Source organism: Glandiceps talaboti, chromosome 1 (assembly GCF_964340395.1).
Source record: "Glandiceps talaboti chromosome 1, keGlaTala1.1, whole genome shotgun sequence".
Classification (NCBI taxonomy): Eukaryota; Metazoa; Hemichordata; class Enteropneusta; family Spengelidae; genus Glandiceps; species Glandiceps talaboti.
In genome coordinates, this window is record NC_135549.1 from 7,731,983 (window position 1) to 7,752,018 (window position 20,036).

The following is a 20,036-nucleotide window of genomic DNA, read 5'->3' on the forward strand; positions in this document are numbered from 1 at the left end:
AGAACACTTGTTTACTACTTACAATATGATGCAGGTTTGCTAGTCTATAAACTCCAGCATGTAATTCCTTGGAGTGGGAAAATCTATGATACATTTAATATACAAATGTGTTTAAAGTAAACTTGTGTTGCTCCTATTGATAAACCTATGTAGAACTGGTGAAGTTGAAAGTTAAAGCAAAACATGGAAATCATCATGATAAGAAAGGTTGAGTTTCTTTTTTTTATCTCTTCTGTACATAGGACTACATACCGGTCGTCTCAACATTATGTAACCCTGGCTTAAGAGGCAGGCATTGGGAAAAGATGTCCGGCATTGCAGGTTTTGATATGACACCAGACACTGGTACTACTTTGAGAAAAGTACTCAAAAAGAATCTCGATCCATATATGGAAGAATTCGAAACTATCAGTGCTGGAGCCAGCAAGGTAATATAACAGGACAGTCTCAGTGTTGTATTTCAAATTTAGCGGATGACTAGCTGATTTCAAACACTTAGAAACTTTTCATCTACCTGAATATGTGTAGTCAGTAACAGACACATTTGTAATATACGTGATACCACTCGAAGAGTCAAAATAATCACTGAGAATACGTCCACATTTTCACTAGCATCTTATTGTCATCATCAGGGGCATACAATAATGTGCTGATATCAGTCGTCTCACTAGTGTAAGATGCATTCACTTCTTTTACATGTTTACACACATCTTAATATCTGTATGTTTTGGATGATGTCATTCAAGTGTAAGTAGTCAGATTTTGAGATCATTGATTTATGTCTTTTGGTGATGTCATACATTTGTGCACTCTGTACACATGTCACTCATTTATGTGTACTTAAATGTGATGTCATGTATTTCTGTGTTTCAGGAATACTCCCTGGAAAAAGCTCTGCAGAAGATGGTGGATGAATGGGAAGAGATTGTGTTTTCATTGGTCGACTACAGAGACACAGGTGTTAAGATCTTAGCCTCAGTGGATGATATTCAGACACTGCTAGATGATCAAATTGTAAAAACACAAACAATGAGAGGATCACCGTTCATCAAACCATTTGAAAAAGAAATCAAGGTAAACGGAGTCAAAATTTGCCTCATATGAGTCAAATTATCAAGTAATGTGATAAATGTCAATTTACATCAACATTTTGTATGCCAATCATAGTGCAGTTACATCAAACAAAATCACAATATAAAATTGAGTCTTTGTATTTGATTCTATATTGTTTCTGTTCTGCTGGTTACAACACTTAGAAAAATTTTGTACTAAGATGGATACTATGATGTGTGTATTTTCCAGGAATGGGAAGAAAAACTGATCCGAGTGCAGGAAACCATTGATGAGTGGCTGAAAGTACAAGCACAGTGGCTTTATCTAGAACCTATTTTCAGTTCTGAAGATATTATGCAACAGATGCCAGAGGAGGGGCGTCTTTTCCAGACAGTAGATAGAAACTGGAAGGATGTGATGAAACACACCAGTAAAGATCCCAAGGTAATTCACAATAATAGTCAAAGTTCATTAGTTTATCCTATATATGTTTTTCAACAGTTCATTCCAATGTCAAGCATGATCACTTTTTTATATCACTCTATGACATACTTGTATGCAATTTCATCTGATGCATCATTGTAACATGTACTTTTCTTTATGCCATGTCAGAAGACAGTACGTTTATTTTGACTGTGACCTTTGACATTGATACTGCATCACACATTGCAGCAACCTCTAGCTAAGTGACAGACCCACTATGCTAGACAACCTCTTATCCAATCTACACTCTGCTATACCATGCTGTGGAACAGCACATTGCATCATTTTATACCACACTATTCTACTATATATTGTACAACACTACTAAACCACAGTATGCAGTGTTATAGTACATATTGCATTGTAAATTGTTTTGTTTTTTGAAATAAGTAAATAAAATATCACTTTTTTATCCATTGTAGGTCATGACTGCCACTTCTCTGTCAGGATTGTTGGAGAAATTACTTGACAGTAACGGTTTATTGGACAGAATCATGAAAGGTCTCAATGCCTATCTGGAGAAGAAACGTTTGTTCTTTCCAAGGTAGGTTCTTAGCTAATACAGGTGATTTGCTGTCAGGAATAAATCGTAAGATTCGTTATGGGTGGCACACCTCATCATGTTATCCTTTACAACACCAAATGACAGCCTGATGTGGAGCACCCGCACTATTTCAGGAATTAGTCAAGGCAAGACAATGCCCTCAAACAGCATAAAGATTTTCATTTATTACTTCTAAGGAATGAGCCAGAAAAGAACAGATGAGAGTATTGACACTTGGACACATGATAATGCAAATTAAAGTACCTTATACATAAAACAGTAAATTTAAATAATATCATTTTTTTCCATTTCCCATAACAGATTTTTCTTCTTGTCCAATGATGAAATGTTGGAGATCTTATCAGAAACTAAAGACCCCACGCGTGTACAACCTCATCTCAAGAAGTGCTTTGAGGGTATTGCAAAACTAGAGTTCACTTCAAATCTGGACATTACTGGTATGCTGAGTAGTGAAGGAGAGAAAGTCAAAATGAGTCAGACCATTTCTACATCCGAGGCACGTGGAGCTGTTGAAAAGTGGCTTTTACAAGTACAAGATGTCATGTTGATGAGTATACGTGATGTAATTGCTGCAGCACATGAAGCCTATGCTATTGAAGCCCGAGAAGATTGGGTGCAAGAATGGCCTGGTCAAGTGGTATTGTGTGTCTCCCAGATGTACTGGACCATAGAGGTTCATGAAGCAATTCGTATAGGGCCCCAGGGTCTAAGCGAGTATCTTGAGAAACTGAGAGCGCAGCTAGGAGACATTGTCCAATTGGTGAGAGGCAAGCTATCTAAGCAAACCCGTAGCACACTGGGAGCATTGGTAGTTATTGACGTACATGCCAGAGATACTGTGGATGATATGGTTAAAAAGGGTAAGGTTTCAATGAATTTTGTCACTTGTAGTAAGAAATGTTCTCTCATCTGTCCATACCTTATTCATTAGATATCACCTGGCTGCATTGCTGCTATGTCACAAACAAAACACTGTTTCTCACACTCTTGACTTGAATGAAAAGAGTACATACAGAGGAGATTTTCACCATGTTAGACCCATATCATAAGGAAACATAGTTTTGATGGGTGTGTGTGTGTGTGTGTGTGTGTGTGTGTGTGTGTGTGTGTGTGTGTGTGTGTGTTTGTTTGTTTGTTTGTGTATGTGTGTGTGTATGTGTGTGTGTGTGTGTGTGTGTGTTACATTTTTTTCTGAAATTTAATACATATAAATTTGTTTAATACCAATTATGACCATTGTGTTTGATATTTTTTTCATCCTGACAGCTGTGAGTTCAGAGAATGACTTCAACTGGTTGGCCCAGTTGAGATATTATTGGGAAAACAAGCAGGGTGTAGTTAGAATCACCAACGCCCAAGTCAAGTATGCCTATGAATATCTGGGTAACTCTGGAAGGTATGTACGGTCATGGAATTCTTGGAAGTATTAAACTTGTCAGGATTGTATAGCAATATACAAACTATTACCCATTTATAAAGATATAAATCCTGAAAGTTATCTGAAGTTCTTTTTTTTCCATGGAATAAATACATACAATGAAAAAATGAAAATTGTTTGAAGTGTTAATGCTGATAGATCACAAAGTTATAAAAAACATATTGTTTTATAATCAACAGGTTGGTGATCACACCTTTGACCGATCGTTGTTACCGTACATTGGTTGGTGCTTTCCATCTCAACCTTGGTGGTGCCCCTGAAGGCCCAGCTGGAACCGGCAAGACAGAGACAACCAAAGATTTGGCCAAGGCTCTAGCAGTACAGTGTGTTGTATTCAACTGTTCTGATGGTCTAGATTATCTAGCCATGAGTAAATTCTTCAAAGGACTTGCCTCATCTGGTGCCTGGGCCTGCTTTGATGAATTCAATAGAATTGAATTAGAAGTATTGTCTGTGGTGGCACAGCAGGTTAGTGGTGTACTATGTAGTGTGTTTTCAATGCTCAAATCTTCATCTGCTGTACACAGAATGATTTCATTTATACAGAAAGATAGTATTTATGTGCTTGTATTGATATGCAGCACTTGTTTGAAACCTCAAATTGATGTGACTGTTTGAGGAGCCTCATGTATGCTGAATCTGACTAGGCTCATACTTAATATTGTCACCAACACAGTAATTACTTGACACCAAATGTTCTCTTAGCACATGTGTAGTATTTGTAAAGGCACTAAACAGTGAAACTAATTTATGGGGTAGTGGCTCAGATGTTATGTTTGAAACTGGAAGTGATCTTCTTTACATACCATTGAGTTGGCGATAAAAAATATCCTTATAACTTTCTATTTCTTATATTTTTATTCAGATTCTGTGCATCCAGAGAGCTGTAATGAATCATGCCGAAGTCTTCAATTTTGAAGGCACAGAGTTGGCGTTGAATACCAACTGTTTTGTAGCCATCACCATGAATCCTGGTTATGCAGGACGTTCTGAACTCCCAGACAACCTCAAGGTATGTATATGGACGTGTAGTCTATCCAATAAGAAGGATTCAAATTTTACCTGATCAGTTTCATGTCATGATTGTTGACGAGTAGAAAGAAACATCTGCTGTCATTCTTTTGCACAAAATACAAACTATAACCAGAATTGTACTTTCTGTCAGTGAGTCAGTGTTTACATGCTGTTTGCTTACAAAAGTTAGATATACCATCAACTGACTTCCATTCATTGTTTTGTCCTCTCCAGGTATTGTTCAGAACTGTCGCTATGATGGTACCAGATTATGCTATGATTGGTGAGATTTCACTCTACTCATTTGGTTTTATTGACGCCCGTAATCTGGCTGTCAAAATCGTCATGACATATCGTCTGTGTTCAGAACAACTGTCATCACAATTCCATTACGATTACGGTATGAGAGCTGTCAAAGCTGTACTGGTTGCTGCCGGAAATCTCAAACTCAAATTCCCTGATGATAATGAAGATATTCTGGTAAGTTGTCAGTATTTGTACATCCTTCAGTTGGTCAGTTCATGAGTCAGTCAGGCAATTAGGAGGTCTTTGAGATGCAAATACACCTCTACCATAAATACTGACTTGTGAGCAGACCTGATGTAGTGAATAATTCTCTATTTTTTTGTTACACAGTATGTCATTAGAGGAAGTTGAACACCAAGCTAATTATCCAACTGTATGAGTCTCTCACAGAACATTGTATTTTGTACTTATATTGAGAATCATTTTGGGTAAAAACTGTGTACTGTCAATCAGATATTCCCAGACTTGTACCAGTAGATGTATCCATAGTTCGTAAGGTACGCCGTGAAGGGGGCGCCCTCCCATAGTCAACCTCCCATAGTCAGTTATCTTAAAGGAGCCACTCTTATGTTCCTGCAAACGTGGTTTACCCAATAATTTTGATGATGTTGTCACCATTGTATATTTCAGTTACTGCGGTCCATCATTGATGTAAATCGACCCAAGTTCTTGTCACATGACATTCCATTGTTTGAGGGTATTGTCTCTGATCTGTTCCCTGGTGTGGTGTTACCAGAAGCTGACTACGATGTCTTCCTGGGAGCTGCTATGGAGATCTGTAAACAACATAATATCCAACCTGTGGATATGTTTAAAGAGAAATTGATTCAGACATATGAAATGATGATAGTCAGACATGGGTAAGTACAAGACATAGTGAAGGAAGTGTAGGTTTAGTCACGATACTATGGACAGTACAGTTAATTATTCTACCTTATAAAGAAATTTTAATCACTGAAACTATTGACAGACCCTCATCATCTTTCAGAAACCATGAAAAATGATGTAATGACAATTTCTAGAGTGTAGAAAATGAATTGTTTGTGATAACAAATAAGAATACTAGTGATGACTAATATACTTCAACTCTAAGAAAATACTTAATGTAAATATTGATATGAAACCCTGAAGGTGGGACCGAGTCCTTCCAATGGTACTCACCAACTATTGTGATGATTCATCATTATTATTATTATTTAGGTAAAATAGTAAAAATTAAAGAATGTTTTGTATTTTTTTCTCTCTTTGTAACCTATAGATTCATGTTGGTTGGTGAGCCATTCTCTGGCAAGACTGTAGTCTTACATGTATTAGCAGAGACATTGTCATTACTGAATGAAAGAGAACAAAATGAGGAAGAAAGAGTGATTTACAGAACCGTCAACCCTAAAGCAATCACCATGGGTCAGTTATTTGGTCAGTTTGATCCAGTATCCCATGAGGTAAGTAGTCAATTATATACACAGAATATCAACCAGTGTCAGTTAGATTTGAGTAATCAACTATCCAAGGTTAGTTAGATTTAAGAATGTGAGTGTTATGTACAACACACTATTGGTGTGTTGGTAAACAAAGTGTGATAGTGTTAACTACATATGCAAATATACTATCTCCTATTGTGATATCATGTCTTTACATAGTACATATCATTAGTTTTCCCCTAAACCAATACAACACACCATTGACTCATTTCATCTTTAGTCATTTGACTGAAAATAGACTATATTGCCATATATGAGAGTACATGATGAATCCAATACCTGTATTACTTCCAAGTAACTTTTATATAACAAATGTCGTTGTTACATTTTATGTACATTGTCATCACTGTGTATGGGAATGATTGAAATGAAAGTTGTAATCATGTACTGAGCATAGACTTCTCGACTTTGATATTGTATTACATGGAGGTCATGGCAAGTATAGAGCCAGCAACACGGACGGTGAGATTCTACAGTCCATATTATTATATGCATGTAGATTCGATATCCAAACCAATTGTTCAGCCCTCCTTATTTGGTTGCACCACGTAAGTTTTGTAAATATTGATGAGGTTTTACCCCATTTGTACCACATTGCATGGTGTTTTGGACCATTGTGGATATGACCAATATATCTTTTATCCCCTGGTTTGAGCTTATTCCCTCCCTGATATCTGAAATTGTGCAGCAGTTTCTGTTACTCCATATAAGTTTCCCTTGGAATTTGTTTGCGTGTAACATTTCAAACATCAGTATTCTTTACTGTGTGTCACAAAAAGTTTTCAATTTTTTTTTCAAATTAAAACTAATGTTATTGATGTATTATTGATTTCAGTGGACTGATGGTGTGGTTGCCAACACATTCCGTGAATTTGCATCTTCTGAGACCCCAGACCGTAAGTGGGTAGTATTTGATGGACCTATTGATACACTGTGGATTGAGAGTATGAACACTGTGTTAGATGATAACAAGAAACTATGTCTGATGAGTGGAGAGATCATTCAGATGTCCAACTCTATGAGTCTCATCTTTGAAACTATGGATTTGTCACAAGCATCTGTAAGTTAGCATGTCTGTGTGTATGTGTGTACATCATGTAGTTCCATAATTAGCAGAGTCTGAAAATATGGATTTTATACAATAATTGGCAAGTTAACATGTCTATGTGTACATACACGATGTTCCATTACGAACAGTCTCTATATGCCCATACATATATTATATACACTTTAGTGTGACAGGGAAGTTGTGTATAAAAAAATCGTAAATTTTTATTGTATTTGATAATTCTTTATCGTATTTATTTCAACTACATTACAATCAAAGCATGAATAAAGGTTCTTACAATACATTACATAGTTGATACTATTATCATATAACAATCAAGATATTTCAATATTAGTTTATTCTGTGTCATCTTCTGTGTCCCAGTGTATCTGAGAAATGTATGTTTTTGGTTCTTTTTTTGCTAACTGATGATGTTTGTACATTTACAGCCAGCTACAGTGAGTCGTTGTGGTATGATCTACTTAGAACCAAGTCAGCTGGGTTGGATGCCATTGGTTGAGTCCTGGCTGGCAGATCTACCCGAATACCTACACAAAGAAATCCCAACGATTAGGGCTCTCTTTGACTGGCTTGTAGAACCACTACTGGATTTCACACGCAGAAATTGCAAGGTAAGACGTTGACACTAAATTATAAACTGTATTAAATCTCAGTGCTGTTTTTTGATTCGTGACCTAGTGATAAAGAGCATGAGGTACTCTGAGATCTTGCCGAGTTTTGGTTAGACAACCTAGTCTCCATCTTCATGTATCCACTAATCTTATTCCATAGTCTGAATGTTACCCCTAGTGATTATTAGATTAACTGAAATCAAATACTTGTTGTATATTTTTTAGGAGTATGTACCAAGCAGTACGAGCAACTTGGTGAAATCTCTCATGTTCTTAGTTCAAATGTTAATGAAAGAATACAATGCTGAGAGTATTGATCCAAAACATCTCAAGATCTGGATCTTGGTAAGTCACTTATCACTTTCTATATACTCACTGGTAGATAGTTAGTCCCAGTATTGCTTTTATACAGTCATGTTAACTAAAGTAAAACAGACACAGACACACACACAGACACACACACACACACACACACACACACACACACACACACACACACACACAGACACACACACACACACACACACCATCATCATCATCATCATCATCTTGAGACATTCTCCAATTTCAAATCACCTTTTATAGTTCTACTTGGGATTTGTATTGATGACACAAAGTCTTTTATCAAAGTCAAAGATCATTTGATATTCAGCAAGTCTTTTCTGAAAAAATCTGTATGCTATATATTATGAAGGAAATTTTGGTACAGGGAATGCTCACTGTATGACAGTATGATTATACATAATACCCAACTGAAATAGGTATACACTGAATTTGTTGCCAACCTTGCACCACAATCATGTCATACATGTATGTTACTACCAATTGTCTGATGTTCTCCCCATTTTCATTTCCATATACAGTCTGCATTCTTCTTTGCCACCGTCTGGTCTATTGGTTCCAGTACTGACAATGATGGACAGATGAAGTTTGATCACCAGATGCGTGAAATGATGTCTGGCAAGTCTGAAGACCTGCCCCCAATCCCCAGTGATGTGGGTAAAATAGAAGTACCTATTCCACCAGAGGGTCTGGTCTTTGAATACATGTATGAGGTAATGACACTGTAATCATTTTGATAACATGTTCTTATCAAATATAGTCATGTGTTAAAATACATCACTTTCATCGGCAATTATCTATTCTTATGACTCACCATATTTGAAATTAAACTTTGGAAATCGGTATTACACATGGATCGTCTTGTTATGACTTACAAATGACTGTTTCTCTTCTGTTGACAGTTCAAATCCCGTGGTCGATGGGTACATTGGAATGAGATTATCCGTAACAAAGAGATTGGAGGACCTGGTATGAAACCACAAGACATCATTGTACCTACAATGGACACTGCTAGATATACCTATCTTATGGATCTTATGATCAAACATAAGAGGTAAAGTATTGGTTTAAAAGCAGAACATTTCTATTGCTTTGTCTTTTCATATCTTTTGTGTTAGCTAAAGAATAGGGAATTCATGCTGTCTTTATATAGTGGTCAGTGACATTTTCACCAATTATTGAGGTTGTGTTTAAATGGGATTGCTAATCCTGGAAATAAAGAGAATGAATATTCATGACTTCTAGGTGCCTATTACCTTCAGTGAAAACACCATGAATATTCATTGTTCAACCATTACATATGAACATTTCAGCTGACTCACATGAGGCAGTGTGACCCACAGTAAAGCTCCCCAAATGGTGGAGAACCTCAACTTGATGTTTCTCTGAAAGTGCATGTAATGTAGGTGATGTAAAAACAATGACATGACACTCTAGAAAACCAGAAAGTTAATGAAAATGATGTCATTTCCTGGAGTGGCATTCCCCTAAATAATAATACTTTCGTTTCTAAGTACTTAATCGATTTCTATAAGTATAATCTAGAATTATGCAAAATGAATATTATTAAGAAAAAGCAATAATGTGTTGTTGTCATTTTGTTGCACAACCACCAATGTACATGTACATGTCTATCTTCATCTAACTGATAATCTCTACTTCACAGGGCTGTACTATTTGTTGGTCCAACTGGAACTGGTAAAAGTGTTTATGTCAAAGACAAACTTATGAATAATTTATCTAAAGATGAATATCTACCACTGTTTGTTAACTTCTCAGCTCAGACCAGCGCCAACCAGACACAGGTAAGAAACACTCAGTGTGTCTTGTAGTGACTTTTGTGTTTTCTTTACAAAACATTGTGCTTTATATATAAAATTTACTACATCTGATCATGGTTTATTTTGTACTTGACAGGACATTATCATGTCAAAACTAGACAAGAGACGTAAAGGTGTGTTTGGTCCACCCATGGGAAAGAATTGTGTCATCTTTGTAGATGATATGAACATGCCAGCTATGGAGAAATATGGAGCACAACCACCCATAGAATTATTGCGAATGTTCTTTGACCATGGCATTTGGTAAGTTGCTTTGGATTCATTCATTCATTCATCCATTCATTCATTCATTCATTCATTCATTCATTCATTCATTCATTCATTTGTTATTTTATTAATTCATTCTATATACAACATAGTACTTTTCCCTCTTTGAAGTGAACATGTACAATATGATAGAATAAATGACTCAATTGCCTGTCAGTAATATTTGAGGCTAAAATGAAAAAAAATACAAGAATTGCCAAAAGTCAAATCACTAATTTGTAGAGTAAATGTTATCTTATTTCAAAAAGAAAGTTATTTCTATTTCTATTTCCATTGTATGTCCCTAGATAATCCCTAAGTCCAATAGTATTGAAATAAAATTGAAACTTTTCTCTATCACTTTCTCACCAGGTATGACAAAAAAGACACTTCCAAGATCACCTTAGTAGATATTCAATTCCTGGCTGCCATGGGACCAACAGGTGGAAGCAGAAACCCAGTCACTCAAAGATTCCTACGTCACTTCAACATCATCTCACAAATTACTTTCAATGACGAAACTATGCAACGTATCTTCTCAAGTATTGTCAGTTACTATCTCAGAGTAAGTTTAGATTTCAAGATCCCAGTATTGGTGTCTGTGACATGAAGAAAATCTGTGTCTTGACTACTGCATGAGTCAGACTGCATAACCTGTTATCCTTTGCTAAGTGAGGAATAGGAGACATGATAAAATATAACTTCAATGAGTTTTTCATGACTCTCTGATCTTTTCGTAGGCCTGAAAATTTGTCAGTTTAAATGTATGTCTCTGAAGTGCTTTCAATGTACCAGTTAGTAAATTTTCACAATTTATAAATTGAAATTAAATGATAAGATTTGATGCCTGAAAGTTTTCTGTAGTCTCACCATAAGGAACTTTTGATCTTAGGAAATGTATGCCATGCCCAGGCTTCATACACAAAGTTTTGACATGATTCATGATGTCCCTAAATTAACTATACCAAGTAAAACCACTCATCTATATCCCTCAAGTGATTCACTATTATAATGCTTTATCATAAATGCTGACTCAGACAATTAAAAGAGATATTTGTTCTCTTCTTTTAACAGGCCAATGATTTCTCACCTGACTATTTCACTGCTGGTACCATGATTGTACAAGCAACAATGACAGTTTACAAGAAAGCCATGGAAAATTTGCTGCCTACTCCAGCTAAGTCTCACTACGTCTTTAATCTGAGAGATTTCTCTCGTGTTATCAATGGAGTCCTCATGATTAAGAAACGTGTGGTTGAAAACAAAAGAGTATTCACAAGGTAAGTGAATTCAAATCACTGCCACTGTATGCTAGAGAATGTGTTAATTGAGCATTTTTGCTAACATACCAGGCTCAAGTTTCACGTAGCTCTACTAAAGTGCTATTATCCCGTTGTTCATAGTTTCATATGTGAAAAGTTATCAAAAGTTTCAGATTGAAGTAGACAAGTGGATAGTGAAAACTTGCATTGTTCCTTTGCATTTATTCTCATAACAATTGCCTATACAGATCAATGTTATAGTTTTATACTATTAGTATGTCTTGTTTTTTTCTCATTTCAGGTTGTGGGTACATGAAGTCTTCCGTGTATTCTATGATCGTCTTATTGATGATGTTGACAGACAATGGCTCTTCAAGTAAGTAAATCCTAACTTTTCTTTACAAACATATACATGTACATGATGAAATAATGTCTGTCTGTCTGTCTGTCTGTCTGTCTGTCTGTCTGTCTGTGTATGCCAGTCTGTTTGTCCACCTGCTTGCCTGTCTTCAGTTTGTGTATGTCATGGAATATCTAAACTTGATACACAGCCCTGTGAGATGGTGCCGAGATCTGATAAGATAGAAAAATATATGTCACTGTTGTACAAAGCATTGAAGCATCTTTGCCATAATATCTGATACATGATGTGTAGCTCATTCTTTTTAATTGTTTATTGTTGTGTAACAGAATGACCCAAGAGCTAGTCAGAGATGTGTTCAAAGAAAACTTTGATAGTGTATTTGAACATCTGACTGGTGAAGAGGGTGGAACTGTTAAGGAGGATAACATGAGAAGTTTAATGTTTGGTGACTACATGAGACCTGATGCTGAAGCAGATGAGAAGGTGTATGAAGAAGTAATGTCTATTGATGACTTCTATCAAGTTGTAGAAACACAGTTAGATGAATACAATAATACTCACAAGACCCAGATGAATCTTGTCATATTCAGGTCAGTATTCTAAACAAATTTCACAAGTATAAAATTACTAATACTGTATGTTATAAGGCTTTTGGAAAGAGAAAAAGCACACTGTATGATTAATTTTCTCCAGTATTTATTTTCAATATGTATATTTATATTGTTCTTTTGTGTCTTCTAAGCCCAGTGGGCTGGATGTGGCAACTCTTTAATTTATATGGTACATGTATTTGTGTCTTATAAGCCCAGTGGGCTGGATGTGGCAACTCTTTAATTTATATGGTACATGTATTTGTGTCTTATAAGCCCAGTGGGCTGGATGTGGCAACTCTTTAATTTATACGGTACATATATTTGTATTGAACGAAATGTTCACTTGGTAAGCCCACATAGGACATATAAATAAATAAATAAAACAAACAAACTAAGATTATGTGCAAATATGGTCTAAAAATTTGACAGTGACGGGGTATGTTTTCATATGTTTTATTTCAATATTGAGTTCCAGTTTTCAAAACATACGTATATAGTGAGTGAGGGTTAACGATTTTTCTCTCAATTCATATTATTTTCTCAATTGAATCAGTTTAGATATACCTGGTGATGTTACAGGTACTAAAGAGATTTTATATAATTTATGTGACATGCTCTGCCTATTCATTGGTATTACTATTCATGAGCTGGGACATGAATATTAAGTAGGGGATGGGTTACTCATACACATGCCTTGTAACTTTAGTCAGCGACCTATAGCGATAAAGGTAGCGTTGTTTTAGTGTACTCTGTGCATCTGGTGGTCTTTCCTTACCCGTCACGCCAAACACTGATCACCCTGCTACCCAGACCAGGACTAGAACCTGATAAGGTCACATTAGACCTTTTAAATACTGTAGTTGAGCTGACGGTCACATTCTTGTTTTGTCCTATAGATATGTGTTAGAACATTTATCACGTATCAGTCGTGTCATCAAACAACCTGGTGGTAATGCATTGTTGGTAGGTGTAGGCGGCAGTGGACGTCAATCTCTCACAAGGCTTGCTACATCTATGGCAGATTATAATCTCTTCCAACCAGAAATATCCAAGACTTACGGCAAATTTGAATGGAGAGAAGACTTAAAGGTATGTTTTTAGTCAAAGTTCAAAAGTAGCTGTGTGTGTAATCAAAAAGAGAGTCAACAGTCAGCAGGTTACTGCACATATACCAAAGTTGCAGTTTAGTTTATTATATGTTATTTTACTGTATTTTAGGTAGGTTCATATTTGACCATTCATATCTAGTTCATCAGAAACTATCCATGAGTAATATTACCACTCTAGTCCTAATTCTGACATGAATTTTCACATTTTGTGTTCTTCCCCTTAGTCCTTACTGAAGAATTCTGGCGCTCTGGGCAAACCCACTGTATTCCTAATCTCTGATACCCAAATCAAAGAGGAGTCCTTCTTGGAAGATATAGACAATTTACTGAACACAGGAGAAGTACCTAACTTGTATGCTGTGGATGAGAAGCAGGAGATCATGGAAGCTGTAAGACCTATAGCCCAGGCTGGTGATAAGAATGCAGAATTCAGTCCCCTGGCTTTGTTTGCATTCTTTGTCAACAAATGTAAAGAACTCTTACATATCGTCATTGCATTCTCTCCAATTGGTGATGCATTCCGTAATAGATTACGACAGTTCCCATCTCTCATTAACTGCTGTACTATTGATTGGTTCCAGGTAAGCAAAAATTACAGTCCACTCTTACAGTTACTTTTTTACTTTTCTGTGACTCATTATTCTAATTATGAATTTTCAATTACCAAATAGTTGAGGGTCTCACTTAAGCTGTACTGTTGTAGCCAGAGATCCACCCAGTTAATGCCCTGTTATACAATGTTATTTAAATTATTTGTAGGGCTAAGCATGTTGTAATTTTGACCCTACAGTGCACAAAGCAATGTAAGTTTTCCTTTAGGGTTGTATTGCATTCATTGATTCATTGATAAACTCAGAATCCATGAGGGATACTCACAAATTTAACGTCTGTAGAAACAACCCACTGTAACTTTCTCAACTTTAAAGTATTTCTGTGTAACAGTATTATAACATGGTTTTTGTGTGTCTTGGTGTAGGCATGGCCTGAAGATGCCTTGACAAGAGTGGCTAATAAATTCTTAGAAGTTGTTGAGATGGAAGACAATGAAAGACACGAGGTGGTACAGATCTGTAAACATTTCCACACCAGTGCTACAGACTTATCAGCTAGGTATGTGTAAAAAGTTGAATTATACTAAGACGATCCTCACACAGTTAATAACCACAAAAGGAATGTACAAAGGTATCGTAGACAACTAAAAGGCTGCTAAATAGCCTGTAATGTAAACAAATAAAAAAGGATTTTGGATGATACAACATGTGTACAAAGTAAAAAATGCACCATAATGCCTACTAGATGGTTGATTTCGTTAAAACTTAAAAGCACTCAACTTGCCCAGCATTGCACATAAACTGAGAGATTTGTTGTTGTGTACTTTTCTCTAGTCACTTGTTAACAGAGTGTCAACAACAACAAACCTTTCGGTCAACTTTCCATCTACTTGTACATATTACATTGTAAATTTGTGGTTTGCAAATGTGGTTTCTGAAAAATTGAAGTCACTGATCATGTTTCATCCCATGACTTGACTTATAGGTTTGCTAATGAACTAGGGAGACATAATTATGTGACTCCGACCAGCTACCTTGAGCTGATTGCATCTTTCAAGACGTTATTGGGTAGAAAGAGAGATGAAACCATGAAAGCTAAAAGGAGATATGAAGTAGGTCTGGAGAAATTAGCCTTTGCTGAGTCTCAAGTCTCTGCCATGCAGAAAGAATTACAAGACTTAAAACCACAGTTGGTTGAAACAGCAGCTGAAAATGAACGTATGATGAAGGTAAGGAACACATATTTATTGGAGTTTCAGTAGATGTGTTCTATAAAATAATATGAACTTGACCATGATAGCGTAAGAAGTCTGCTATCATAAATGTCTTTTAGCAAATTGTATTTGTTGGCACTATTTCTGATAGTCATATTCTGTCATCTCTTGACATGTGTATATATGCACATGTGCTGAAATTACTAGTAGTTTGAAAACTACTTTGAACACAGTGTGGGGAAAATACAACAGTATATAAAAACTTACAATGATATTATTATTTGGTTGTGTAGGTGATTGATAAAGAAACCATCCAAGTGGCAGCAACATCAGAAGTGGTGGCTAAAGAAGAAGAGGTTGCCAATGGACAGGCAGCTGAAGCCCAAGCATTGAAAGATGAATGTGAGAGTGATCTAGCGGAGGCTATCCCAGCATTAGAAGCTGCTTTAGCTGCACTGGACACACTCAAGGTACCGTACATACCATTGTTTTCCTATTTCATGACTTTGTATTATCTATGTTAGCTCCATTTTGCATCATCATGTGAATAGTACCATATTGTCTATCGAGAGAAAACATTTCTGATGTCAATGTAATTGAATTGTACCAGAACCCATTTTCAATCTTTTAATACAATTATAATAGTAATTATTACCAAAACACAAAATTGATCAAATGATATAATATTTTGCCATAAATGGTAAGCAGGTAGAAACTAGTGTTTGCAGTATGGGTAGATTTAACCATTTGTACACCCCTTTAATTGTAACCTTGACCCCTAACTTTTAACCTTTTAACAGTCAATGCATTCATCACATCATTTACGAACAATGTGATTTTGTAACCTTGCAGCCTGCAGATATTACCATTGTGAAATCAATGAAGAATCCACCCAGTGGTGTCAAGATTGTCATGTCTGCTATTTGTGTCTTACTGGACATCAAACCTGATAAAATCAACGATCCCGCTGGTACTGGTGGCAAGATCCTTGACTTCTGGGGACCATCCAAAAGACTGCTGGGTGACATGAACTTCTTGAACAATCTGAGAATTTATGACAAAGACAACATTCCAGTAAGTATTTCTAGTTATTTAGAAACTTCTTTACACAGTCACATGAAGGTAAAAATTGATTGTTTTGTTTGATTCATTTGCTTGACAATGTAGTTATACAAACCTATATGAGATCCTGAGTATGAGAAAGTAAAGAAATTCTGATCATGAATGAAAAATAGTGTCTTTTTTTAAAAATTGAATTGTACTACATTTTAAAGATGGTGTACTGGTAATATGGTGGTATTTGGAGAAAAGGCTTTCAAAGAAAAGTTAAGATAAGGTGTAGAATCTGACAGATAATATTCAGTTGTGGGTAATGATGGTTGTATTGTATTTGATCACTAGGTACACGTAATGAAGAAGATCCGTACTGAGTACATACCTAACCCAGAATTTGATCCTGCCAAAGCAGCCAAAGCTTCATCCGCTGCTGAAGGTCTGTGTAAATGGGCATTAGCCATGGAAGTGTACGACAGAGTAGCCAAAGTGGTCGCTCCAAAGAAAGCCAAACTAGCAGGTGCTGAAGAACAGCTTGCTAAAACCATGGCTATTTTGAATTCTAAACGAGCTGAACTGAAAGCAGTGCAGGATCGCTTAGCTGCTCTACAGAAACAGTTTGCAGAGATGACAACTAAGAAAGAGAACTTAGAATTCCAGGTGGATCTGTGTGCCAAGAAATTGGTGAGAGCTGAGAAACTGATTGGTGGTCTAGGTGGTGAAAAACACAGGTTGGTTGGATATCAAATAATGACAATAGGACTACTGTCTGACAATCGTAAAAATAACTGAAATGTGTATTCAGCAAAAAAAAAAGAAATTATCAAGCTTTTTTTGCAAATTACTTTTACAAAATCATACTTGGAACAAATCTCCATCAATCTGGAGCATTGCAATATTTTTTTTATATTGCATATATTTCTCTTTCAGACTTTAATATGTGATTATTGAAACTATTTTGATCCTTGTATGACATGTAACAAACCATATTTCATATTTTGTGCAGATGGACACAAGCGGCTGCTGATCTACAAAATGTATATGAAAATCTAATTGGTGATGTGTTGATATCATCTGGTGTCATTGCTTATCTTGGTGCATTCACTTCGGGATACAGACAGTCCTGTACTGTCAATTGGAGTGCTATATGCAAGGTGTGTAGTTCTGTTATTTTGTTATGTAAATTTGCCATGTTTAGAGTATACATACCCAGTACACAAAGTACAGACCAACTGTATGTAGACCATCAAGATTCATATGCTAATATATCTACATTGTATGTCTGTGTTTACAGGAGAAGGAAATACCATCCTCACCTGAGTACTCATTGAGTAAAACTCTTGGAGATCCAGTCAAGATTCGGGCCTGGAACATTGCTGGTTTGCCAACTGACAACTTTTCCATTGATAATGGAGTAATCGTAGCCAACTCAAGAAGATGGTAAGTTAGTGTTTTACTCTGATCTTATCAATTTCTCTGCAGTTGGTTTCTTTGTGAAGAAGTACAAGAGAGAGAGAGAGAGAGAAAGACATAAAATGTGTTCCAGTCTCGGTTACATTCCATACTGTACACATTTATGAATATGTAATGATGTGAGAATACACACCATTCTGTTCTAGGCCATTAATGATAGATCCACAGGGCCAGGCTAATAAGTGGAGCAAGAACACTGAGAAAGACAACAAGTTGAGTGTGATCAAACTAACAGACTCTGATTACATGAGAACCTTAGAAAACTGTATACAGTTTGGTAATCCATTGCTACTAGAAAATGTGGCTGAAGAGTTAGATCCATCATTAGAACCATTGCTGCTAAAACAAACATTTAAACAAGGTAAGTTTTATAATTTCTTTCCTTATCATTGCTCACAGACTTACTAGTGCTGGTAATGCTTTTTGTGGAAAGCGATTTCCCACTGCATTTCTCAAGCGATGATGAAAATCCAGCAGACGTACTCTGTGAAATGTGTAATGTAAAAGCATTACGCACTTGAGCTCAAATGTGAAATGTCATAATCATGCTGTTTCTTGCATATTGATCAAAAAAAAAAATTTGGTTGTACAGTAAATGTCTAGTGTTGAGTTCTTTTCATCTTCAGATAGCATTGAATGATGTAGACTTTCCAAAATACCTTATCAGGCCTGTGTTCTATAAAACTGAGTCATAGCATATCATGTCCTAAAATTCACTGAGAGGATTCCAACCTATTTATTTCAGGTGGAGTGGAGTGTATACGTCTTGGTGAAAACGTGATTGAATATTCACGAGACTTCCGATTCTACATCACAACCAAGTTGCGAAATCCTCACTACCTGCCTGAACTTGCTACTAAAGTATCACTGTTGAACTTTATGATCACACCAGAGGGTCTAGAAGATCAGTTGTTGGGTATTGTGGTGGCAAAAGAAAGGTAGGGGGTCTTGATTTTATTTGAGATTCAGCTATGCTATTGAGTCTTATCTAGATATGATGGTACTAAAGAAGAGCAACGGAAAGGGGTTTGAATTATTAGATATGATAGCAGTAAGGAAATGCAAAGGAAATGTTGTTGTCTATCTTATGATACTGCTGTGAGAGACATACCCTTGACTGTAATACCATTAGGAAAATATCAGTTGTACTTTAAATCTGATGAAATCTAAATTATTTTACCTGTTTTGTCTTCACCTCATTACTTTTCAATAAGCTCAACTCCAGGTATACATTTCTACACAACCACAGATTTATTATTGTATAACAGTGGAAAACCAGCATGACATTTCTTACTTAGGACATAGTACTAATTGCATAGATTCAAATTATTTTGTATATAATTCTCAGTTTAGTCACTTAAAATATACATTTAGTATACAAGCACTAAAAAGATTTAAAATATCCATTTTATGATACTTCTAATTTCAGACCTGAACTAGAAGAAGAAAGAAATGCTCTGATTGTCCAGAGCGCTACCAACAAACGACAACTGAAAGAAATTGAAGATAAAATCTTAGAGACATTGTCATCGTCTGAGGGCAATATTTTAGAAGATGAAAGCGCTATTCAAATCTTAGACTCCTCCAAAGTACTGTCAGATGAAATCTCCAAGAAACAAAAGATTGCAGAAGAAACTGAGAAGAAGTTAGAAGAATCTCGTGCAGGCTATCGTCCCATTGCTAAACATTCCAGTGTGTTGTTCTTCTGTCTGACAGACTTACCAAACATAGATCCTATGTACCAGTACTCCTTGATTTGGTTTATCAACCTCTTCATCAGCTCTATACATGACAGGTATTTCACCGTCTCTTATTTTAGTCAGTCTTTGATAACTTAATACTGAAATTCCAGTGTCTTTGTCAGAATATCAGACTGCAAACTGGGTAATTAAAAGTAGGACAGTTTTGGTAGAAGACTCAAAGATAATCCTCTAGACATACTTTCACAAGTAGATTTTACATATTTAC

The 20,036-nt window shown here is 36.0% G+C and overlaps 1 protein-coding gene across 1 annotated transcript in view; it reads left to right on the top strand.

Annotated features, from left to right (window-relative positions):
• Positions 1–20,036, top strand: part of LOC144433069 (dynein axonemal heavy chain 12-like) — a 40,433-nt gene that overhangs the window by 8,995 nt on the left and 11,402 nt on the right. The window contains exons 15-48 of the mRNA XM_078121413.1: positions 243–428; positions 874–1,074; positions 1,303–1,497; positions 1,959–2,080; positions 2,402–2,961; positions 3,368–3,497; positions 3,719–4,007; positions 4,405–4,551; positions 4,788–5,033; positions 5,490–5,719; positions 6,118–6,301; positions 7,176–7,400; positions 7,838–8,020; positions 8,246–8,365; positions 8,884–9,075; positions 9,265–9,416; positions 10,029–10,167; positions 10,280–10,446; positions 10,822–11,014; positions 11,524–11,729; positions 12,013–12,087; positions 12,402–12,665; positions 13,565–13,757; positions 14,002–14,358; positions 14,754–14,887; positions 15,314–15,557; positions 15,836–16,012; positions 16,395–16,616; positions 16,944–17,326; positions 17,602–17,749; positions 17,890–18,035; positions 18,215–18,429; positions 18,814–19,006; positions 19,498–19,863. Coding sequence (XP_077977539.1) covers positions 243–428; positions 874–1,074; positions 1,303–1,497; positions 1,959–2,080; positions 2,402–2,961; positions 3,368–3,497; positions 3,719–4,007; positions 4,405–4,551; positions 4,788–5,033; positions 5,490–5,719; positions 6,118–6,301; positions 7,176–7,400; positions 7,838–8,020; positions 8,246–8,365; positions 8,884–9,075; positions 9,265–9,416; positions 10,029–10,167; positions 10,280–10,446; positions 10,822–11,014; positions 11,524–11,729; positions 12,013–12,087; positions 12,402–12,665; positions 13,565–13,757; positions 14,002–14,358; positions 14,754–14,887; positions 15,314–15,557; positions 15,836–16,012; positions 16,395–16,616; positions 16,944–17,326; positions 17,602–17,749; positions 17,890–18,035; positions 18,215–18,429; positions 18,814–19,006; positions 19,498–19,863 — 7,184 coding nt within the window. The remainder of the gene's footprint in view (positions 1–242; positions 429–873; positions 1,075–1,302; positions 1,498–1,958; positions 2,081–2,401; positions 2,962–3,367; positions 3,498–3,718; positions 4,008–4,404; positions 4,552–4,787; positions 5,034–5,489; positions 5,720–6,117; positions 6,302–7,175; positions 7,401–7,837; positions 8,021–8,245; positions 8,366–8,883; positions 9,076–9,264; positions 9,417–10,028; positions 10,168–10,279; positions 10,447–10,821; positions 11,015–11,523; positions 11,730–12,012; positions 12,088–12,401; positions 12,666–13,564; positions 13,758–14,001; positions 14,359–14,753; positions 14,888–15,313; positions 15,558–15,835; positions 16,013–16,394; positions 16,617–16,943; positions 17,327–17,601; positions 17,750–17,889; positions 18,036–18,214; positions 18,430–18,813; positions 19,007–19,497; positions 19,864–20,036) is intronic.